The 26,204-nt window shown below is 37.2% G+C and overlaps 1 protein-coding gene across 1 annotated transcript in view; it reads right to left on the reverse strand.

The window, feature by feature from the left end:
• The window catches only part of LOC137631941 (carbohydrate sulfotransferase 11-like), a 65,309-nt gene extending 45,353 nt beyond the window's left edge, over positions 1 to 19,956 (reverse strand). Inside the window, exons 1-2 of the mRNA XM_068363941.1 lie at positions 19,845 to 19,956; positions 1,747 to 1,925 (exon numbers count right to left, since the gene is read on the reverse strand). Coding sequence (XP_068220042.1) covers positions 1,747 to 1,857 — 111 coding nt within the window. The 5' untranslated portion in view covers positions 1,858 to 1,925; positions 19,845 to 19,956. The remainder of the gene's footprint in view (positions 1 to 1,746; positions 1,926 to 19,844) is intronic.
• Positions 19,957 to 26,204: the final 6,248 nt, after the last annotated feature.

Consider the following 26,204-nt stretch of genomic DNA (forward strand, 5'->3'; position numbering starts at 1 on the left):
AGTTGTGGAATGATCTTCCTAATCGGTTAGTTGAATCTGTAGAACTTCAAAAGTTCAAACTTGCAACTAATGTTTTTATGTTGAACAGGCTGACATAAGTCTTCTTATAGTTTATATATGAAATATCTGTTTTAATGTTGTTAAGGTTTTTGAAATAGTTTATTTTAATTGTTCATTACTTCTTACATCGGTTATTCCCTTATTTTCTTTCCTCACTGGGCTAATTTTCCCCATTGGAGCCCTTGGGCTTATAGTATCTTGCTTTTCCAACTAGGGTTGTAGCTTAGCTAGTAATAATAATGGTAATAATATCTGAGAGTTATTTAACAAGATGTGGCGTGTTCCTTCCCTCAAATCTCGAAATATATATGTACCAAATGCCCACACTTGAGTAAGATAGTACTAGCATAATAGATTCATGTCTCCGTATTTTTGGGGCAAATTTTACAACTTAGGCATATTTAGTTAACGTCTATGACACCTTTTGCACCGTTCAGTATAACTAGAACACGAGAACTGTAAATATATAAACGAATAGACAAAGAAACGTGATGAATTTAAATTAGAGAAAACATTTTTTTTTTCTCTTCAAAACATTATTGAAAGGAATAATCTACGCTCCCTTTTATCACCCTTAATGAGAGAAAATGGTTCAAGTGAAGTTTATGGGAGACCAATATAAGTATCTTTACCTTAATTCTTAAAGAAAAATTAATTGATTATTCACGTAAACTGATAAGAAAAGTGTTGCATAGCAACTGAATGCGCTTATGCAAATATAAGAAAAAGGATGTTTTAGCCATATAGCGAGTTGTTTTCATAAAAAATAACATTTGAAACAAGAAATATAGACATTCTCCTAGCATTACGTGTAGCAGAGCGAGTGAAATCAGAGGATAAGGTTGGGGAGAGGGTGATTGCAATAAACCACAAGGAAAGGTCAAGAAAAATGATGTATCGAGAGGGGTGTGGTCTGTGAGAATGGAAAACAGGGGTAAACTGGGGCAATGCTTGTAGTTTGGTGACAGAGGTGGCGCTGGAGATAGGAGGGAAAATTATAGAGGATGCTACATTCTTTTAAAATTTGGAGAACTCTTGATTTTAAAAAACTGGCTCGTTCACATAGTTATTTTCTTTGTATTTGTAAACTTAAATTTTCTTAAATTTGGTGAACTCTTGATTTTAAAAACTGGCTCGTTCACATAGTTATTTTCTTTGTATTTGTAAACTTAAATTTTCTAAAATTTGGAGAACTCTTGATTTTAAAAACTGGCTCGTTCACATAGTTATTTTCTTTGTATTTGTAAACTTAAATTTTCTAAAATTTGGAGAACTCTTGATTTTAAAAACTGGCTCGTTCACATAGTTATTTTCTTTGTATTTGTAAACTTAAATTTTCTAAAATTTGGAGAACTCTTGATTTGTAAAAACTGGCTCATTCATATAGTTATTTTTTTTTGTAGTTGTAAACTATTATATTTTCTTTCAAAGTAGAGCGTCCTTTTTTTAGAAAATGCCTGAAAGCCTTATATATTGCAGTGCAACTGACAGTTGCTGAGTATATGGGTAAATAATAGGAAGAGGAGGGAATGAATCATATTAACTAACCGAAGGATAAGTAGATAACTGATAACGTAAGAAACTTAAAGATGAGATATAAACGTCACAATATGACAAACCAATACAAAGAATTATTCCAAATATCTGTTTGTGTAACAGTTGTAAAATACAGAAAAAAGAACTTACTTGATTATTATTAATTGAAATAATCACCACAAGAAGAACCATCAAAATGAAGAAGCAAATCTTTTTGATAGTCTTGGCAATCATGGACGAGGCGAAGGAGAATGGATGCATGATATCTACGACTTTTTCTCTTCACGAATCAGCTGGATTCCTGGATCAGGAATGACGCTAAGCTATCGCTGCGAGAAAAAATCAAAAGAGGAATAAGTAATTATTACATTCTCTATAACAAGAATGACCATCATTCAGCACATATAATCAATATGTAAAGTATGTATGTTTACATGCTATATAATATATGCTTGTACTTGTGTGGCAAAGCAATCCTAGGTAAATGTCCATAAAATACTTCTACATAATCTTGATATGCATAAAGTTATAAAAAGTCTAATTAAGTACACTAATTTAAATAATACAACTTAAGTGCATGTACTAATCAGGTGTCACTGCATGTGCGCCTTGTACAAAAATACCACTAGAAACCTTAGAACAGTAAGTGATCAAATAAACTCTGTAGTTGCCTTGATCTACAATGGTTTATATCACATGATGTTTTATCATTCAGTAAACTTTGCTGAAAAAATGCAGTCACTGAATATAAATCAATAGTTTGTAGATTCCCGTTTTATGTTAAACAAAGGATTTTGCATGAATTTACCAGTGTAGCCTAGATTAGTGGAAAGTTTATTATAATCATTTACAGAATTAGGACCTTTGGTCTAGAAATCACATGGATTTTCACAGATTCCCGAAGGATCTATCTCATATCCTCCCATTCCCTCGTCATTCAACACTAGCTTTCAAATGCCTTTAACTATAAAGAAATGCCCAGCTAATGATTTCAAAACTCCTCTAAAATCTCTTGGACAGAGTGGAAAGGACAATCCTGAGTTAGCCTGTTCTAAATGCTTTTATAGCACATAAGAATTTGACTCTAATATCCTGTTGTTCATATAACTTTTTGGGAAGGGAAGAACGAGTGAGTCCATCTTTATTTCACAGCAGACATTTGGGCAGATTCTGGTAAGGTGCCCTGGGGAGACTCACGTGGTTGCCCCTCAAATTAAAGCACTCTTCTTTATAATTGATTACTCAAGCTTCCTCAACAGTCTCACTTGACAATGAAAGTAGTTTATTGGTCAAATTGAGTTTGCTACATGACCCGCTTGCTCTGTAACAGTGGAATTCTATATGGTTGACAACTTTAAGATGCTAAGGCAAACTCGTACTTTCAAGCACTGAGCCATGCTTCACATGCTCTTGATTATCGAGCTACGCTTCATTTGCTTCCGAGCACTGAACCTTAATCTCACTGCTTAGGAGCACCGTGCCCCACGTGCTTCTGAGCACTGAGCCTGGCCAGTTGCCAATACCCAATTACCATAGGAAGGGTACGCTGTACCTCCTCTTCTCCTATTTGAATGTTGGTGGTAGTGATTGGCTCCTAGACATGGAATGTGATTCTTTACTGTACAAGGTATTGCCTGCCTTTTGTTTAAAAGTTCCTGGATCAATTCCAAGATTTAAATGTTCATATTTCTGGGAGAGAGAAACATACCAGGAATGAGCTAACAAGTTCTTGTCCATTGTGAGAGAAGAGGCTTAGAATCCTTGGAGTCTGTGGAACAAGACAGTCAAGGTCCTCATAGTATTTGAATGTTGTGAGTGTTGTGAGGAGTGTCCAGGATCCACATAGTACAAAACCTGACATTAGATGACCGTGCTCAGAAAGAACTTTCTAGTAAGGTCCTATATGGGGTGATTACTTAGATCTGTGGATCAGTACACACTTTAGTTTTGTCACTTTAAATAGTCTTTGCTTTCCCATTGGTTTATCAACAGGCTTTGGTGCACAGAGGATAATGCACTTCACATCTGACCATGGCCTATGCCTAGATGATACCATTGAACAATGATGGTTAGTCATGGTAGTGGAGCTATTGGTATTTTTAGATTTATTTAAAAAACAGATCTTCTGAAAGCTATTCAAATCTTATAATGATATTTTCACTTTTATAGTTTTAATTGAATGTTCTTTTTATTCCTTAGTTGTAATAAACGATATCGGCGTCAATGACCTTTAATGTCAGGATGCTGGAAAACTCCAAATCAATTAATCAAGGTATTGGACTTTTCCTTTGGCCAATTCAAATTCTGCAGCATCTGTTAGTAAAAGATCTAACTCATTAACTGTTTTCACAAAGGTGACTTCATATTTTTGATGACTCCAAAAATTTGCAGTGCATATTAGCCTAGTCTGTATGTCATTCTGAAAGTTCCGCGATTGACCACCAGTGTCAGCTGGGACCCTTGGAATGTTCTCTTCAGCGAGACTCCTCCTCACTTTTATTATGATTGAGAATAGTGAGTAAGGAGAGCGTGATCTCACATCCAAGCAAGGGAGTTTTGTTTTTGTTCTGTGGGAACCCTTAAACCACTCATTGTAGCAAGGACATTTGGTAGAGGAAGAAAATGAAAGTTCACTCCTTATTCTTCCTCATCAATTCCTTCTTCCTTCTGTTCTGTTCTTCATACACTTCTCCTCAGGAGAAGGAAAAAATACTGCAGTAGTTATGTAGGAGGCTTCTCATAAGAAGCTCATGCGGACTTCTACCGAACAGTCTTCTCCACAGACCCTTACTTTAAGGTTGGTAAAAAAAAATTACCCATGAACAGATACCTCTGGGGTCTGTCAAGCAGAACATGAGGAAGGTGTGACAGCTTCTGCTGTGACAAAAGTAGCAGCTTGTAATTTTTATTATTATGTCAAGCTAAGCTACAACCCTAGTTGGAAAAGCACTATGCTATAAGCCAAAGAGCTCCAACAGGGAAATTAGCTCAGTGAGGAAAGGAAGCGAAGAAATAAATAAACTACAAGAGAAGTAATGAACAACCAAATTGAAATATTCTAAGAGCATTAACAACATTAAATTAGATCTTTCAGATATAAACTATAACAACTTCAAATAAAAAACAAGAGGAAGAGAAACTAGATGGAATAGCCTGTCCGAGTGTACCTCAAGCCAGAGAACATTAATCAAAGACAGTGGAAGACCATGGTACAGAGGCTATGACACTACCCAAGGCTAAAGAACAATGGTTTGATTTTGGAATGACCTCTTGGAAGAGCTGCTCACCATAACTAAAGAGTCTCTTCTACCCTTACCAAGAGGAAAGTGGCCACTGAACAATTACAGTGCAGTAGTTAACCCCTTGAGCAAAGAAGAATTGTTTAGTAATCTCAGAGTTGTTAGGTGTATGAGAACAGAGTAATATGTGTAAAGAATAGGCCAGACTATTCGGTGAATGTGTAGGCAAAGGAAAAATGAGCCATAACCAAAGAGAGAGATCCAATGTAGTACTGTCTGGCCAGTCAAAGGATCCAATAACTGTCTTGCAGTAGTATCTCACGGAGACCAATCACTAATACTGTAAGCCAGGTAGGGTGGAGACTGTCCATGGAACTCACTCTCCATCTCAAAGGAAATGACGAGGCTCACCCTAATGACCGTTTCCCATGAATTTGGTCAACAAGGGCATGAATCGGTAGAATAGATGCTTCTGATGCACTGTACCAGCATCAGGTAATGGTCCCTCCAGGGATTGAATACCGCACACTCCAGGTAGGGTAGAATGTGTTCACACTCTTCAAAGGGTCACTGGGATGTTCTCAAATTGTATGGTATCCAGCTTTGCTTGCTGTTGGAGTAAGTCCCCAGAGAGAGACTTCTTGTGTACTCTTATGGAGCTTAAGATTACATAGCCAGACCAATCAATCTCAGCAGATCGCAGACTTTTGTGCCTGCCTGTACCAAAGAAATGAGTGCCTCTGTAGAATCTGGATCTCTCCTCCACAAGGAGCCATCCATGATCAAAGGGATTCTCGAGCATTCTCGCATACCTTTGGACGTAGGTCCCATGGTAAGATAGTCCTCGTGTTCAGGCCACTTGCATGTGTGCCACCTGTTAAACCTGAATACATCATTGGGATCTTCCCCTTCAGACTCATTTTGCTTTGAATCAGCACGGGTGTAGGAAAGTTTTCAGGCTCTCTCTCCATGCCAGTCACAGAGGCATAGAGGTTCTGCCACCTTCATCATTAGTCAGATGTGGTTCCAAAGATCCGATACCTTTTGATCTTGAACACCAGTTCGGGACATTTTAGGTTCTATCCTTCCTATGTAAAGTTGACAAATAGATGCCTATTGTTCAATGAGGGCCATGAATTGTTACTTTAGAAGAATTGACATCTCTCTTTTTTTTTGTTCACTTTATTTTTTTGGCATTTAACATTGAAGGATAACTTTTTGTTATATTAGAGTTGCTGGCTGGAGAGGATGTAACTGTCGGATTCATCTCACCCAAAACAGTTTTTATTGGTTTGTGTATAATTTTCACTTATATTAATTTTTTGAATTAGTTACTGAAGAATTTCGGTTGCCAGTCGGCTTAAGTGTAACTTTTTCTGTGACTGATGGCTTGGATTTCTTACTAAAAATCATTCTTACATAATTTTTTAAAGTGTCTGGAAGTTTGTCGCCACAGTGGACCATGACAGGGTTTAATTTTTATTACCAATATCTCTCTTACCATTATTGTAACATATGGCAGGAATTTGATTTAACCATTTCTTACATTTTTGATTGATGCGTTCATACAGTTTGTAATAATAATGGCATTGACTACTTTGGTTACGGCTCATTTTCCCATTGCCTAAACCTGTACTGAATAGTCTGGCCTATTCTTCACACATTCTCCTCTTTCTTCACACACCTGCCAACACTAACAAAACAGAAAGATTCTTCTTCACTCAAGGGGTTAACTACTGCACTGTAATTGTTCCATGTCTAATTTCCATTTGGTAAAGGTAGAAGAGACTCTTTAGCTATGGTAAGCAGCTCTTCTAGGAGAGGGACTTTCCAAAATCAAATCATTGTTCTCTAGTCTCGGGTTGTGCTATAGCCTCTGTACCATGGTCGTCCAATAACTTGCTTGAGGGTACACTTTGGCACATTATGTTTCCTTATTTCCTTTCTTCACTGGGCTATTTTTCCTGTTGTTGGGCCTAAGTTTACAACATTCTACCTTTCTAACTAGGGTTATAGCTTAGCTAATGATAATACTACTACTACTACTACTACTACTACTACTACTACTACTACTACTACTACTAATAATAATAATAATAATAATATCGCATAACAACTGCCCGGAGAGACACATTTCATTAGTGTTTGCAGTCTTTTATATAACATTGCTTATAGAAGGAACATGAGCTTTTATAAAGAATGACTAAGTGTGGCATTTAGCATTCTGATGCAAGAAGAAAGGACTTTCTGACATACTAAAATTCATAGAGAAAAAATCTCGGCTTCCTTGTGTTTTTCCTATTTATCAAAATTGATGTGTGGCCTACTAATAAAGTTGTGAATATTATTATTATTATTATTATTATTATTATTATTATTATTATTATTATTATTATTATTATTATTATTACTTGCTAAGCTACAACCCTAGCTGGAAAAGCAAGATGCTATAAGCCCAAGGGCTCCAACCGGGAAAATACCCCAGTGAAGAAAGGAAATAAGGAAATAAATAAACTACAAGAGAAGTAATTAACAAATAAAATAATATAAGAATGGTAACCACATTAGAATAAATCTTTTATATATAAGCTATAAAAACTTTAAAAAACAATAGGAAGAGAAATAAGATAGAATAGTGTGCCTGAGTGTACCCTCAAACAAGGGAACTCTACTCCAGGAAAGTGGAAAGCCATGGTACAGAGGCTATGGCACTACCCAAGACTAGAGAACAATGGTTTAATTTTGGAGTGTCCGTCTCTTAGGTGATCTGCTTACCATAGCTAAAAAGTCTCTTCTACCCTTACCAAGAGGAAAGTAGCCACTGAACAATTACAGTTCGGTACTTAACCCATTGGGTGAAGAAGAATTGTTTGGTAATCTCAGTTATAGAGAATGAAGGCACAATTGACATGATTCATAGTAATTAAGACAATATTCTGTCTAATAATTTCAAAGTACTTAATCAAACCATCGCTTGCCTCTGACTTTTAGAATAGAATCCTAACTTACGAATTCCTGAAATCATAGAACGACTTTTCCATTATTCATTGCCAAACTGCCCATTTTCTCTCTCTCTCTCTCTCTCTCTCTCTCTCTCTCTCTCTCTCTCTCTCTCCGGTCTGAGCAGTGTTTGGCAATCTTTTGAACATGGTGTGTCAGATTATAACTAATGCCAGGTGTTATTTTTGTATAGCGCTTTGTAATCATACCTTATGGTATCGTTTCTATACGGTATGTAGTGACCATTAAGAATCAAAGTAAAATATACAGTATATCATTAATATAATTTTTTGTAGCATTTGATGTTCTTTGCTACTATTTAAAGGCTGCTCATAAATGGAAGAGGCAAGGGACAGTGACATTTCCCTATCAAGCAGGACAATGCTCTAGAAACTGACCTCATATACATATGATCAGCGCGCAAGCCCCCTCTCCACCCAAACTAGGACCAAGGAGGGCCAGGCACTCAACAGATAAACCTATAGGCTCCCCCAAACCCTTCCCAACCTCAGCTCACAAGGATGGTGAGGTTGCAGCGACCAAAGAAACTAACGAGTTTGAGTGGGACGCGAACCACAGTCTGGCGTTCACCAGTTAGGGACGTTACCGCTTTGGCCACCACAACTGATGTCCCTCAATTACTACAGTAATCCCATCTACCATTCTGGGCCTTCCCTTTCTCCTACTACCCAAGAAGTCTTAATTATACGCTCTATTCTCGAGCCCACTGTCCAGTCATCCATTCTCCCTACATGGCCAAATCACCTCATATTACTCTGATCATCCTTTTGCTTACGCTTAACCTTATTATCACACTTAGGAATCTTCACATTTCTCACCTTATCAATTCGTCTTGTACCGCACACACAAAACACAAAAAGTTTATCTCCACAATTTCAACATCCATATCATTCCCATCAAAATTCACGCGTCATTCCAATAAAGGAGAGTCGGTTCAGTTTATTAGATGGCGAGATAAAGTGAAGGATATAGAGAGAAGAGCTTTAGTGGAAGAGGATACCTTAATGTAGGGATAACAACTCCTTCCTATCCTTTAGCTCATAATTATCTTTATAGTATCATCTTTTTTATCACGTTAACATATTCATTTCTCGATCAGATTACTATTAAATAAGGGATGTGAAATTAGAGAGCAGGAAAATAATATACACAAATGTTACCTTTAGAAAATTCTGAAGCGCAATACTTTTCTCAGTGAGAGAATGATGCCGTATAATCACCGAGTGCTTATGACTGGCTTCCTGTCCGGAATAAGAAATTCTTATCTCATAATTTTGGTTATCTATTAGTTCCTGGTGGAGTAGTCGCCACTTGTGATCTTTATTGTAACACGTATATAACACTTCAGACCTCTGAGATAAGAGTAAAACATCTACATATTCCACAAGTGGTGTCTATTTATAACAGGAAGCCAACAGTAAACATCAAGTAAGTGAAAAATAGATTATGAAATGCGGTCAATTTCATTAAGAATTCATTCAGTGACTATTGTACCACCCATGAACATAAAATTGTTTAGATAGACAATGGTAGTTTTAATGGATATGGCATGAATATTCCAGAAAACATGTGAACTAGGAAAAATTAAGTCAGAATAATTCGCTGTAAAACTTTCACAAGTTTCAAAACACTCAAAAACACACACACACACATATACATATGTGTATATATATATATATATATATATATATATATATATATATATATATATATATATATATATATATATATGTATATGTATATGTGTGTGTGTGTTTGTGTGTGTTATAAGAAAAAAATCTGATGAGTTTTGTTTAACCATGCAATATAGGTACTCGTAGTTACATGATGAAAGGGAGGCAAGTAAAGAAGAGATAAATAGTAATTACCGAAATTTGTATTGGTATCAGCACAAGAGATAGATGAAAAATTTTCTATTTAAGATGAAGGACAACTATAAAAAAAGACAAAAAAACCTAATAGAGAAAATATTGGAAATGAGGGTAAAATCCAAGAAAGATGAAATAGAATGGTAGAACTATCTAAAATGATAAACAAACTAAAAACCCAGGATATTTGTAGACACAATAAGACCAAAATTAAGGAATCACTCTAGAAAGGAAGAAGCATCAAATTGATGGTAAGGAGACTTGGATGTTTTTTTTCAAGGGATGAAAATTGAAATGTCAACAATAGAGACGGAGTGATAAAATTGCAGAGTATTTCTATACAATACCATACAATAGTAATATAAGAAGTAACTTTCCCAATAGAAATAATGAAACACCTGATCTGGTACTATACGTAACAGTAGAAGTAAAGAAAGCATGAAAAGTCAAGAAAAGAGATAAACCAGCAGAAGATTGTCTAACAATTGATTTAATAATAGATGGAGGAGATTTAATTGTAGTAAAACTTGCTGAACTTTGCATGAAATGTCTGCAAGAATGCTCTTTTCTTACAACTTGGAAAAACTTTATCATTTTACTAATTCATATAAAGGTAGAAAAAGACCTGAAAAATTATCGCCGATAAGTTTACTCTCGGTAATATTCAAAATATTTAGTGGCTGAATAGAAAGACAGCTAGACTTGAATAAACCAAGAGAGCAGGCAGACTTTAGAAGTAGGTATTCAGCAATTGACCATATCCATGTAATTATTCACCTAATGGAAATATCATCAGAGTAAGACAAACCCTATGTGGTATTTATAGACTATGAGAAATATTTTGATTCTGTCAAAACATCAGCAGTAATGAAAGTCCTTCAAAGACAAAAATAGATGAATCTTATGTTAGAACACATGACGATATCTGTACAGGAAGTACAACAATTCTAAAACTACATAAATATAGTGAGAAAATTTTGTTTGAGAAAGGACTTAGACAGGGAGACCCCATCTCTCCTAAATTATCCACAGTGTGCCTAGAAGAAGTTTTAAAAAAATCATATTGTGAAAAAAATAGGAAATAATATTAATGCGAAATACCTTAACACTTTTAATATTTGCAGATGATATAGTTTTGTTGAGTGAATCATGGGAGAAATTGCAGATGTAGATTTGAAATGAGAAAGCAGAAATATAGGACTGAAAATGAGTATGAATTAAACAAACATAACGCTCAATGAAAATGCAGAGACAAAAAATAAGGGTTTTGGACGAACCTCTACAGATAGGTAATGAATATACTGTTACATGCTTAGGATAGACAGTAGGTGTTTCCCCAGGACAGGAGAAGGTTAATTATAGGATGGAGAGGTTTTGATGAACAAAATAAAGTTATGAAATGTAAAATGCCCCTTTCTCTGAAAATAAAAATATTTAATCAGATAATCCTACCAGTATCAGCCTATGGAGCCCTACTAAAGCCTTAGAACATAGGCTAGTTACAACTCAAAGATCTGAGGAAAGAATAATGATGGGAATAACACTAAGATACCATAAAAAAACAACATGGACCTGATATATATATATATATATATATATATATATATATATATATATGTATATATATATATATATATATATATATATATATACATATGTGTATATATATATACACATGCATACATACGTACATGCATACATACATATACCAAGGCACTTCCCCCAATTTTGGAGGGAACCCGACATCAAACAAATGAAACAAAAAAAAGGGGACCTTTCCTCTCTACGTTCCTCCCAGCCTGACAAGGGACTCAACTGAGTTCGGCTGGTACTGCTAGGGTGGCACAGCCCACCCTCCCACATTATCCACCACAGATGAAGCTTCATAATTCTGAATCCCCTACTGCTACTACCTCCGTGGTCATCCAAGGCACCGGAGGAAGTAGCAGAGCCTACCGGAACTACGTCACAATCGCTCGCCATTCATTCCTATTTCTAGCGCGCTCTCTTGCCTCTCACATCTATCCCCCTATCAACCAGAGCTTCCTTCACTCCATCAATCCACCCAAACCTTGGCCTTCCTCTTGTACTTCTCCCATCAGCTCTTGCATTCATCACCTTCTTTAGCAGACAGCCATTTTCCATTCTCTCAACATGGCCAAACCACCTCAACACATTCATATCCACTCTAGCTGCTAACTCATTTCTTACACCCGTTCTCACCCTCACTACTTCGTTCCTAACCCTATCTACTCGAGATACGCCAGCCATACTCCTTAGACACTTCATCTCAAACACATTCAATTTCTGTCTCCGTCACTTTCATTCCCCACAAATCCGATCTATACATCACAGTTGGTACAATCACTTTCTCATACAGAACTCTCTTTACGTTCATGCCCAACCCTTTTTTTTTTACTACTCCCTTAACTGCCCCCAACACTTTGCATCCTTCATTCACTCTCTGACGTACATCTGCTTCTACTCCACCATTTGCTGCAACAACAGACCCCAAGTACTTAAACTGATCCAACTCCTCAAGTAACTCTTCATTCAACATGACATTCAACCTCACACCACCTTCCTTTCTCGTACATCTCATAACGTTACTCTTACCCACATTATCTCTCAACTTCCTTTTCTCACACGCCCTTCCAAATTCTGTCACTAATCAGCCAAGCTTCTCTTCCGCGTCAGCAACCAGTACAGTATCATCCGCAAACAAAAACTGATTTACCTCCCATTCATGGTCATTCTCGTCTACCAGTTTCAATCCTCGTCCAAGCACTCGAGCATTCACCTCTCTCACCACTCCATCAACATACAAGTTAAACAACCACGGTGACATCACACATCCCTGTCTCAGTCCCGCTCTCACCGGAAACCAATCGCTCACTTCATTTCCTATCCTAACACATGCTCTACTACCTTTGTAGAAACTTTTCACTGCTTGCAACAACCTTCCACCAACTCCATATAACCTCATCACATTCCACATTGCTTCCCTATCAACTCTATCATATGCTTTCTCCAGATCCATAAACGCAACATACACATCCTTACCTTTTGCTAAATATTTCTCGCATATCTGCCTAACTTTAAAAATCTGATTCATACAACCCCTACCTCTTCTAAAACCACCCTGTACTTCTAAGATTGCATTCTCTGTTTTATCCTTAATCCTATTAATCAGTACTCTACCATACACTTTTCCAACTATACTCAACAAACTAATACCCCTTGAATTACAACACTCATGCACATCTCCCTTACCCTTGTATTGTGGTACAATACACGCACAAACCCAATCTACTGGTACCATTGACAACACAAAACACATATTAAACAATCTCACCAACCATTCAAGTACAGTCACACCCCCTTCCTTCAACTTCTCAGCTCTCACATCATCCATACCAGATGCTTTTCCTACTCTCATTTCATCTAGTGCTCTCCTCACTTCCTCTCTTGTAATCTCTCTCTCCTTCTCATCTCCCATCACTAGCACCTCAACACCTGCAACAGCAATTATATCTGCCTCCCTATTATCCTCAACATTAAGTAAACTTTCAAAATACTCCGCCCACCTTTTCTTTGCCTCCTCTCCTTTTAACAACCATCCATTTCCATCTTTCACTGTCTCTTCAATTCTTGAACCAGCCTTCCTTACTCTCTTCACTTCTTTCCAAAACTTCTTATTCTCTTCATATGAATGACCCAATCCCTGACCCCACCTCAGGTCAGCTGCCCTCTTTGCCTCACTTACCTTGCACTTTACTTCCACATTTTTCTCTATATCTTACATACTTCTCTACACTATTACTCTGCAGCCATTCTACAAAAGCCCTCTTTTTCTCTTCCACTTTTACCTTCACTCCTTCATTCCACCATTCACTGCCCTTCCTCATGCTGCCTCCAACAAACTTCTTGCCACACACATCACTTGCAATCCCAACAAAATTTTCTTTTACTAACTTCTACTCCTCCTCTAAATTACCAGTTTCTCTTACTTTCACTTCGTCATATGCCATTTTCAACTTTTCTTGATAGTTACTTTTTACCCCTGGTTTTATTAGCTCTTCAACCCTCACTAGCTCCCTTTTACATCCACCTACTCTATTCCCCCACTCTTTTGCTACAACTAGTTTTCCTTCCACAAAAAAATGATCAGACATACCGTTAGCCATACCCCTAAACACGTGCACGTCTTTCAATCTTCCAAACGTTCTTTTAGTTATCAACACATAATTCATTAACACCCTTTCTACCACTCTTCCATTTGCCATCTTTTAGTTATCAACACATAATCCGTTAACGCCCTTTCTACCACTCTTCCCCATGTATGCTTGTTTTTATCCTTCTTTTTGAAAAAGCTAGAACTTATCACCATCTCTTGCTCAACACACATATCTACCAGTCTCTCACCACTCTCATTTTCACCTGGTACGCCATACTTCCCAATTACACCTTCTACCCCTCCAGCGCCCACTCTAGCATTTAAGTCACCCATGACAACTACATAATTCTTTCTACCCAGTCCTTCTACACACCTAGTTAATTCATTCCAGAACTCATTCCGCTTTCTTCACTTTTCTCACAACTTGGCCCCTATGCACTGACAAAAGTCAAATATTCCCTACCCAACCTAACCTTTACCCACATTAACCTAGATGATATCTCCTTCCATTCCACTACTTTACCTGTCATCCATTCACTCAGCAATAAAGCCACACCTTCTCTTGCTCTTCCCCTTTTAATCCCAGACACTCTACCAGACATTTCACCAAACATCACTTCACCTTTCCCTTTTATCTTTGTCTCACACAAAGCCAATATATACATCCTTCTATTCCTAAACATACTTCCAATCTCACATCTTTTACTCTCTATCGTACTACATCCACGCACATTCAAATACCCCAAAACTAGAGTGCGGGGAGCAGTCACTCTCCCCCCAGCTCCACTTCTTTGAAGTCTCACAGGATTATAATACAGGAGAGGGGGTTCCCAGCCCCCTTGTCTTCCCATCCCTTTTACTCGCCTCTTATGACGCGCAGGGATACATTGGCACTATTTTTATTGTTTATGCCCCTGCGCCACAGTATGTATATATATATATATATATATATATATATATATGTATATATGTATATATATATATATATATATATATATATATATTTATATTATAATCTCTGAGCGAAACTGCGCGAGTGTCGTCAAAAAGTATAACAATAAAATTACCGCCACTTGACCTAAGAGATAAAAGAACTTTATGTAACCGATACATCTTTGAAGTATGCCGACATATGATGTAAGGAGAGTTATGAAAATCGTCACACTTGAGTATAGGTAATTTTTCTTGCCAATAACCACCATCTATATATTGGAGAGTAATTGGATGATACCTAGAATTACTTAAATACGAAGAATAAGTTGAGTAGATTTATAGGTTCCATATACCTAAAAGATGCTACAACTGTTAGGCAGTATTATTTAGAAGAATTAAACATGTACAGTAATCCAAAAGTCCCAGATGAATGTTCGAAATGAGATGATGGGATTTCATAATGATTCTGATAATGAAACAATGAGTGCCAAAATGTCTAGTGACTTCTGTATCCTACTGGTTTTGAGAATATTGCTATTATTCTGACGGGTTTTAGTTTTAAACTGGTATCGTATATAAAAAAAGTTATATAATTATAGACTGTCACATGATGCGTAAACTCCACTACAATTTATGTTGCAATGGTTAGTAAGAAAAAGTAGCCTGTTAAAAGACCAAAACTATTTAAATATTTGATGAAGTGTTACAATAAGTTCGAATAAGAGAGTGAACCAAATCAAATAGTTTTGAGGACATGTGAATAGACTGAACTGAGTATAAAGGGTGAATGATTTATAAGTACAAGAGGTATGAGGAGAGGAAGCTTTAGAAAAGGACAGTTAGAATATGTGAGAAAAGTGTTAGAAAGCAAGGGCTCTGACTCATGAGAAGCAAAATAAAACATGTAATATAGGCTTGAATGCTGCAGATGTTTATGGGATTAGGGTATTACTGGTAGGTCTTTTATACAGGTATATGGTGACAGTGGGCTTATCCATGGATCAGCACTTAAAGTGTGACGGGAGGGGAGGAAGCGTTAGTGTAAAGGCAGCTCCTAATCAACTAACTGTTCTACAGACACCAAGGGTATTTAAAGGTCCCTATTAACTGTTTTTGTCGATATAGTTGACATTGGTATAGAAAATAGATAACATACCAGTGGAATGCGAATAAAGTTTAAATTAGCTTTTTACATTTAATTACTTTTTTACGTGTAGGCCGTTGACGGTTGTAGTATTAAAAACAACGTTCATAGGTAAACCTTCTTCATTAGAATATGCGTTGCTTGCTGCATGTGTATTACATGGCTTCCCCCATGAAGTAGACATGCATTTGAAAGAGGACAACCTTCCCTAGAGAGTCATATTATTGGTAGGTTGTCTTGCAGGAAATACCCTTGTTTAAGGCAATCAATGGTGTTCCAGTTCTCTTTACCATGAACGTTGAGGAGGAAATCTTTCGGAGTACGACGGATGACAAGGAATGGACCCGTATATGGGGGAGTAAATTCCCTAGGGCCAACCAGCTGGTCACTGTATACTATTTCAACTGTTGAAACATCTATAGAGTCCTTGGGAGTGGTCCTCAGTCCAATGAGGACCCACGAAGTTGCGGAAACCAATTGGATTCGTTGCAGTAGGACATCAAAGATGCTTTGAGGGTATGATGGAAACGTGCACTATTCTGTTTGCTGTAGGGTTTTAAGAGGTAGTCTGAAGTAGGGTGATTCGGAGAAGATGCCCTTAAGATGTCCACAATTGAAGAAGGAATGTGGTACCCCTGTCAGAAGTGATATGCTCTGAGATACCAAATCTTGCTATCCATACAGAAAGTAAGGCAGAAGTACACGAGGCAGATATTGCATCTTGCATGGGGATGGCTTCAGGCTAATGAGTGGAGCAATCTATGACTGTGAAAAGGTAGCAGTGGGTGTGGGTGGGGCTAACCATATGAATGTGGGTAAAATGACATGGGATGGTAAAAGGTTCTCACACTTGAATCCGTGCGTTAATGCACTTTTGAAGCTTGACATGAAATACAGGCATTAACCCAGTGGCTGTCAAAGGGGTTGGTTGGGGTGTTGGTGTGGGTTGGCATAGTTGGTTGGTGGGTGGCTTTGTTGCTGCCCAGGCTTATCACGAGGTGGGCGTCAATGTCGTACAACATTCACCTCTGCTAAAATTGTTGTATGATTGTCCCCTTCATCAGGAGTGGAGTTGTTGATAGAGTTCTTGACGATGGGAGGTGGTAAATTGATTTAATAATAGATGGAGATTTAATTGTAGTAAAACTCAATGACAGTGGGCTTATATCGGCATTTAAAGCGTCATGAGAGTGGAGGAAGCATTAGTGTAAAGGCAGCTCCTGATCAACTAACTTTGTTCTAGAGACACCACAGGTATTTAAAGGCCCCTATTAACTGTTTTTGTCGATATAGTTGACATTGGCATAGAAAATAGATAACATACCAAATAGAGTTTAATTTAGCTTTTTACATTCGATTACTTTTTTACGTGGAGTCCGTTAACGGTTGTAGCATTAAAAAGACGTACCTAGGGTATCCTTCTTCATTTGTATGTATGTTGCTTGCTGCACGTGTATTACATGCTTTTCTCATCTAAGTAGACATGCATTTAAAGGAGGACAACCTGTCCCAGAGAGTCATATTGAACATTAAGGAGGAAATCTTTCAGAGTATGATAGATGACAAGGAATGGGCCCGTATATGGGGAAGTAAATTCTGCAAGGCCAACCAACGGACCACCGTATACTATTTCCGCTGTTGAAGCATCCATGGTGTCCTTGGGAGTGGTCCTCAGTCCAATGAGGACCCCACAAAGTTGCAGAAACCATTTAGAGTCATTGCAGCTGGGCATCAAAGATGCATGGAGGATATGATAGAAACATTCCACCATTCCGTTTGCTCTGGGGATGTAAGAGGTAGTCTGAAGTCGGGTGATTCAGAGAAGATGCCCCTAAGATGTCGACAATTGAGAGATGAAAGTGGTACCCCTGTCAGAAGTGATATGCTCTGGGATACTGAATCTTGCTATCCATACAGAAAGTAAGGCTGCAGTACATGAGGTGGATGCTACATCTTGCATGGGGATGGCTTAAGGCTAGCGAGAGGAGTGATCTATGACTGTGAGAAAGTAACGGTGTCCTTGTGACGTGTGTGGGTGGGGCTAACCATGTGAATGTGGGTAAAACGACAGGGGTTGATAAAAAGCTCTCACACCCAAATCCGTGTGTTAAAGCACTTTTGAAGTTGGGCATGAAATACAGGGGCGGACCCAGTGGCTGTTGAAAGGGTTGATTGGGGCATGGGTGTGGGGTGGCATAGATGGGTGGTGGGTTGATTTTTTGCTGCTTCAGTTGATGTATAGTTGTCCCCTTCGTCAGGAGGGGAGTTTTTGATGGAGTTCTTGACGATGGGGAAGTGGTTGTTCAGAAGGGCATAAACTCTGATCATCAGGTAATTAATGAGTAATGTGTCAACATCAGGAGGCTCACATGAGCTCTGGCATGGGTTGTGCCTAAAGGAAACGAAGCAGGTTCACTTCATGAGAACTGTCTGCATCAGTCTGAAGGCAAGCAATACTCATAATTTCCCTGAGTGCTATCAACACCATTTGATTCCCCCAACTGTTGTTAAGAGCTACACGAGGGCTGGCAATAGTAAGTATTGCTCCAGGAAGAATGATTGGAGGGCATCATCAAAACCAGGAGGAGATTTCTGGGAAGGTGTTGTTGGATATCGCATTATCATCAGCCATAAGTAGTCCACTGCAGGAAAAAGGTCTCAGACATATCCTTCCACTTGCACCTGTTTATGGTCTTTCTATGTCAATCTATACTTTCTCGTCAATCCATCGTCTTCACTTCCGTTCCATTACTCTTAATGTCCATCTATTATCTGTCATTCTCATTATATGACCTGCTCATGTGCATTTCTTTCTCTTACATGTTAGAATGTCCCCTAATTTAGTTTACTCTTGTATCCGTGTTGTTCTTTTTCGGTCTCCTAGTGTTATTCCCATTATTATTCTTTCCATAGCTGTAACTAACTTATGTTTTAAGAATTTAGTAAGGTTCCAAGTTTTAGATACATAAGTTAATACTGGTAGTACTATCTGATTAAATGCTATTCTTTTTAGAGAAAGTGGCATCTTACTTTTTATCAACTCATTTCGTTTACCAAAAGCTTTCCATCCCATTCCCACCCTTCTTTTAATTTTGGTATCATGTCATAAGGAAATGCTTGATGTCTATTCTAAGTATGAATATTTATTAACAATCTCTAGAGGTTCGTCCATAACCCTTATTTATTGTCTGTATTTTAATTGAAATGTCTTAGTTTTATTCATATTAATTTTTAGTCCAACATTTCGGCTTTCTTTATTCAAATCGTCTATCAGATTTTAAGATTCCTCCCGTTATTCGGTTGTGTGTATATAATTATATATCACACACACACATACATACATATATATATATATATATATATATATATATATATATATATATATATATATATATATATATATATATATATATATGTATTGCCAATTTTGTTTCCTATCTATCCTTATAAAATGCAGGCCTATGCTAAGTATAGATTTACCACGTATATCCAGAAATCAGATACATTTCACTTGGTTTGTTGTACAAAATATCAAATGTTCACTGAACTATATAATTGAAAGAAATATAGACTAAGAAGAAAACAAATTTCGTCCTTTTATATGCAAAAACTCATATCACTTTTTGTAATCAAGATTACTGATGCAAAGTACATATGTAAATAAAGTGTGGATTTTTTTTTTCATTGAATGACGAAAGAAATGACTATTACATTTTAATTTAAGGATTGATTTATTTGATTACATAAACGTTTGAAGTTTTTACATCCTGTAGAAGAGGTATTCAGTGAGATAGAACTTGGGTAATTTGCCAGACACTTATTTCCTTATTACATAAATTAGAAACAGAATTATTGCCATATCTTACCCTATTCCAAGCTGACCAACTTAAATCCTATCGACACACAAGCCACTTTTTTTTTTCATCTGACGTCTAGAAGCGACTAAAGGACGTAGTTCAGCCTTTCTCTATGGCATTCTACTTATGATAAGATTCTAATCTCTAGAGAAACGGTATTATCAAGAGTGAGATAATATTGCAGATCTAAGGCAATGAGATAATCAAGATAGTAATGGGAAAATGGCACTCTTATCTGTTTAACCCCTAACCACCTATATGTATGTAACGGTAATTTATAACTTCATTCTTCTTGTCGCTATGGGGGATTTACCAATGACTTATCAGGATTTACCAATGACTTTCCAGGATTTACCAATGACTTATCTGATTTAGCAATGATTGACCCGATTTACCAATGAATTTCCTGTATTTACCAATGACATCACGATTTACCAATGACTTTTTGTATTTACCAATGACAGGATTTACCAATGACTTTTTGTATTTACCAATGACATCAGGATTTACCAATGACTTTAGTATAACAGAGCAGAAACTTATTTTTTTTAAATTTTACGTTGTCATTATCATCATAATAAAAGTGAATAGTAAAGGCCTGTGGTCATTTGTAATGTAAATTACGGAATTTTAGTTTATATAAAAACCATGTTTATTTGTTTAGTATTCAATTTATAGTACCCAGTAATTTCAGTGATAATTGACATTTAGTACAATAGAAATCCACCTAATTATGTATTCTATATTTAAATAATAGTAATGGCAATAATAAAATTCCTGCTTTGCTAAGTTTTAACTTAGCACGGTCATATGTGAAAAAATACTAAATAGACCTACTATATTCCAAGGTCAGTTATACAGGAGCAATCTGAAGCTAGAATTTAAAATACAATACCTCAAATGAGTTCATTCAGATAACATAAATGATGGCATTGGTTAGAACGGTCTTATTTGAACCAATACATTTCAAAATCAAGCTTTATTCATATATTAAGGGGTCGGTTGCCCTATGCGCCCTCTCCAATGCCTTCTATTAAAGGTATCTTCTTCCACCAAACCTCTTCTCACCATATTATCCGTCACCTTATCTCGCCTTCTAATTCCCTGCCTCCTTCACGATCTCCTCCCCCTAACAGGTTCCTCCCCACGTTTCCAATCAGTATATTAACACTGGCCCTATTACTGTGCTATAGATCTTGACTTAAGCTTGATTGCCACTTTCCTATCACATACCACTCCTGCTACCTCCCTCCATTTTCCCCATGCTGCTTTTATCCTATTCTCAACTTCAGCCTCAAATCCTCCCTCCTGATTTATAGTAGATCCCAAGTATCTAAATTGTTCCACCTGTTTTATAACCGAGCCTCTACTTTCATGTATGGCTATCCTGTCCCTACAGCCCACCAAAACTTCAGTCTTATCCATAAATACCCTCATAGCTTCAGTCTTAGCCACATTTATCCTCATACTTTCAGTCTTATCCAGATTTACCCTCATAGCTTCAGTCTTATCCACATGTACCCTCGGGCCACCCAGCTCCAAATTCTCTTGCCACTAACAACCCTTTGTAATTCTTCCTCATTTTCAGCAGTAATCACCAAATCATCTGTATACAGCAACTCCCTACAACTCTTCACTTAATATATTCAAGACCAGCACAAATAAAAATGCGCTTAATGCTGACCCATTGTGTAATCCAACACTACAAAGGTTTCTGTTTCTCCAACTGCTCTTATTACTTTTGTCCTTGTTCTTTTGTTTATCATTTCTACCATTCTAACCAACTTCTCCGAAACTTTTCTATTTCTCAGGCACCAAAACATCACTTGTCTTAGTATTCTACCACAAGCCTTCTTTAGATCTACAAGAGCACGGAAGAGTTCCCTCTAACCTCTTTTCCTGTACCTGCCTTACTATAAAGATGGCGTCCTTCTCCCCCTCATGGATCCATACTGCTATTTCCCAATTGTTACAATCTTTTCTTCAAGTTTGAAATCTTACAGATATTCGTTTTTCTTTTTGTTCCTAGCTTTTCATGCAATTGCTGTGTCGCTCTTCCAATAGCTATACCTACTTTCCTCCTACAATATTTTCCCTATCCTCTGTACCATTCCTCTGCTCCCTGTGGATATCTTACTTTCCAGTCCTTAAATGCCTTTGATTTTTTTAACGGACTCTTGCACCTATCTGTCCCACCACCACTTTTCTCCTTTCGACACACCATATCTGCTGGTTCATCCCCCTAATTCCTGTTTCCCTTACGCATATGTTTTTCATACGCACCTCAGTATTTTCCACTCTGTTACCCTTTCCAATCTCAATCCTCCTAAATTGCTCATACTTTTCTCCTTTAAGGTCCCACACCTTAATTCTAGATCTCCTCTTTCTCTTCCTGGTTTTTCTACCTCCCATTTTAAAATCCATCATTATCAGTCTATGTTTTTTAACACATACCTCCCCCATAACTTTTCTCCTTTAAGGTCCCACACCTTAATTCTAGATCTCCTCTTTCTCTTCTTGGTTTTTCTATCTCCCATTTTAAAATCCATCACTATCAGTCTATGTTTTTTAACACATACCTCCCCCATAATCACTCTACAGTTCATCGCATTGCTTTTGTCAGCTCCTCTAGCCAAGATGTATTCTCGTAGGCTTTCCACTCCACTTCTATTGGTTATCAGGTACTTATCCAGCTTCTGAAACGAGGTGTTCATACATACCAATTCAAAACTTTGAACAAGCTTTAATATATACTCCCCATCTTTATTTCTGATTTCAAACCCATGGCCTCCATGTACCTCATATCCATCCCTTCTCTTCCCCACTCTGCTATTCATGTCTGATTCTATGATTAACTTCTCTTCCTCTTTTACAATTCTAATACAGCTGCCTCAAACTCTTGTCTAAATAATTCTTGTTCTAGTTCTTGGCAACCCATCTGAGGGGCATACGTTGAAATTGTATTTAATACCTGATCCCTAATTATCATTGGAATCTTTAAAAGCCCATCATTTATTCTCTTTACTATTACCACTTTTTCCTTCCAGTTATTACCTATTATGACCCCAACTCCATTTCTTCCCTCTCATGACCTGCTGTATAGAGCTTATACCCTTTTCCTATCCCTCTAGTTCCATTTCTCTTCCATCTATCTTCCTCCTCTCCATCACATCCACTTTCTTCCTCAATCTTCCCGTTAGTGTACCAACATTCCAAGTACCGCCTCTGATTTTCCATTTTATCTCTAGCTTTTTTGGCTGCACTTGTGAACCCTGTGGTACCCCTCGTCCACTTATCCTGCCAGTAGGAGTATCCTAATATGCGGCACTTACAGGGGATGCCCTAACCTCATGCACATTACCAATAGCATCAGGCGTGGTTTATAATTTAGCAGAGGGCTTCTACAGTCGCATGCCTTTGCCGTCATCGACCACAGTTATTGATGGTGGGTCGAACCTTTGACTAAATGTCCAATTGCAAAGTAGCAGTTTTCACAGTTATTGGCAGTGGGCGTAACCTTTTGCTAAAAAGCAAGACTGCAAGGCAGCAGTTGTCCTTTTAGTCGCTTTTACGACATGCATGACATACTGTGGTAGTATTTTTACACCCCTACCCCTATTGCAGGCACCTGCCAAATAGCCTCCAGTTTAGACACAGCTTAGACCATCGGTGTTGTCATTTCATTGTGGTACAGATTTATCCTTCCATCTGATGACTGGAAAACCAATTTCAGTTGACATGTCAGTCTCCTCAATCACATTCCCCCCAAATGACAAATGTGTGAACACCCTTCTAACAAAAGTAGCCAGCACAGAATAAGTATTGCTCACTGGGCCTTTGTAAAGACCACTGAGGTACAATTCTATGCGTCTTCATGGATATTAAATGGGGTAGTCCTGTATGGATTGCTTAGCCTGGGCATCATTATGGGTCTACTTGCAGGAAAGGTTGATCAGTGAAAATTCTTGTAAAGTTCTGAAAATGTCTTCTAAGGTTATTTTTAGATTTGTATATTAAAAGGGTCACCTTTTTAAAGGCTTTTATTAGATTCATGGGGGTTCCTGTGACGATGTCAAGCATTGGGCCATCATCCATTTAAAAGGTTTTGTGGTTGACATGAATTTTATCTCACCCAAAAGCATATTTATACCAAAACTCTTGACATCCAGAGGAAATTATGCTAGTGAAGAGAAGGTTTTCAAACTGCCAACAATCGGGGACATGTCAGTTTAGTAAACATAAGGATTAGTGGTTTCTTAGCCCTTAAAAACCCAAATTCCATGTGTTTGCAACATCATATTTTCATAAAGAAAGGCGCTGCTAAATTATATGTCATAGTAATCTTAAGTACTACCTGTTTATTCCCCTGTTAATCACATTACCTCACTCTGTATTAATTATGTAGGGTGACGTCTAAATCATATAAAATAACTTTGTGAAATCAATACTAAAGAAGGTGAGAGAACAAATGGGGGCTCAAGAGATTAGTAACCAAGATTAGGAATGATGAACCCTATGTGACCAGAAATGATCCTTATAATCCAAGATGGAATTTGGTTGTGCAGACAGAATCTGGTTTCATATTGGATGTTTACACACCGACAAACTCATTTGTATATCTACTACGACTTTGTTTTGATACATTTACTTGTATAAGTATATATATATATATATATATATATATATATATATATATATATATATATAAATATATATATATATATATATATATATATATATATATATATATATATATATATATATATACTTAAATTATTCTACCTCAGTAATCCTTTCTCCTTCCAATGATATTTCATCTTCCATTGCATATTCCGTTCTCATCTCTGACTTTCTTCTATTTATCTTCAGCCCAACCTCGTGTGATATTTCATGCATTTTGGTAAGCAAGCATTGCAAATCTTGTGGTGTTCTGCTAACAAGGACAGCATCATCAGCATACTCTAGGTCTGCTAAATTCCTATCACCAATCCATTCCAATCCTTCTCCACCTTCTCTGACTATTCTAAGCATTACAAAATCCATGAGGAGGATAAAAAACATAGGTGACAACACATTTCCTTGGAGTAATCCGCTGTTCACTGGAAATCATTTGATATGAGTCCATTAACATTAACTTTGCGTTTGCTATGTTCATGAACAGACTTAACCAAATTTACATATTCAAGAGGAATTCCATAACATAGTACTCTCCACAAAATTGGCCGGTGCAGGCTATCAAAGGCTTTTTCATAGTCCACAAATGCCATCAAAAGGAGATTTCTATATTCTACGCTTTACTGTACAATATGTCTCAAAATAAAAATTTGGTCAGTGCAACTTCTACCTTTTCTTCGTCCTGCTTGTTCATCTCTCAGCTTTTCATCAATCTTTCTCTCCTGTCTTTGAAGTAAGCATACTATATATTTTCATAACAACTGACGTAAGTGATATGCCTCTGTAATTATTGCAATCAGTCAGGCCTCCTTTTTTTGCTATTTTCACCAACACACCTAACTCCCATTCATCAGGGTTTGCCTCTTCATGCCACATTTTCCAAAATAATCGTGTAAGTAGTGTGGGAGTCACTTCATTTTCAGCCAGTATCATCTCGGCAGTTATTCCATCATATCCCGGAGCTTTCCATCTCTTTAGTTTTTTTAGGATAGCTTCGACTTCAAACTCTGAATTCATTCATGGAAACATCAAGGTCTCCATCAGCTCCAGATATATTAATCAAATTATTCCCTTCATATCTCCTATTCATAACCTCACTAAAGTGTTCCATCCAACTTCGTCTTTCTTCATGTTCTGTTGCTACAACAGAGCCATCTCTCTTTTTGATGGGTATATGCTTCTTCTTCTTTGCCCCAGGTCGAGATTTCATTAATTATTCTATGAGCAATTCTTACACCAAAGCCACTTCCTGAATTCATAGCTTTGTCAGCCTCATCTGCTTTACTGTCTAAATATTCTCTTCAGTCATTCCTGGCTTTTCTTTTGACCTCGCTATCAATACTGGAATACTTAGCATGCTCTACTTTGTCATTTTCATTACTTCCTCGGAAACTTTCAACAATCAATTTTTGTCTTTGTCTCCCATTCATAGTATCCCAAGTATCATTTGATATCCATGGCTTTCTCCTTTTAACTGCGTGTCCCAAGACTTTACTACCAACTGACTGATGTATGTCCTTAATATCACACCATTCTTCATTAACTGTCTGTTCTTCGTCTCTTAAAGTCTTTAAGACTGCAAATCAATTCCTACATTAAATTGCAAATGTTTCTCTGTGCTCTTCTACTAAAAGCTTAGTTGTATCCAACTTAGGTATTCTATCCGTCTTTCTGATGGGTGCTTTCCGTTTTAAT

Source organism: Palaemon carinicauda, chromosome 40 (genome assembly GCF_036898095.1).
Source record: "Palaemon carinicauda isolate YSFRI2023 chromosome 40, ASM3689809v2, whole genome shotgun sequence".
Lineage (NCBI taxonomy): Eukaryota > Metazoa > Arthropoda > Malacostraca > Decapoda > Palaemonidae > Palaemon > Palaemon carinicauda.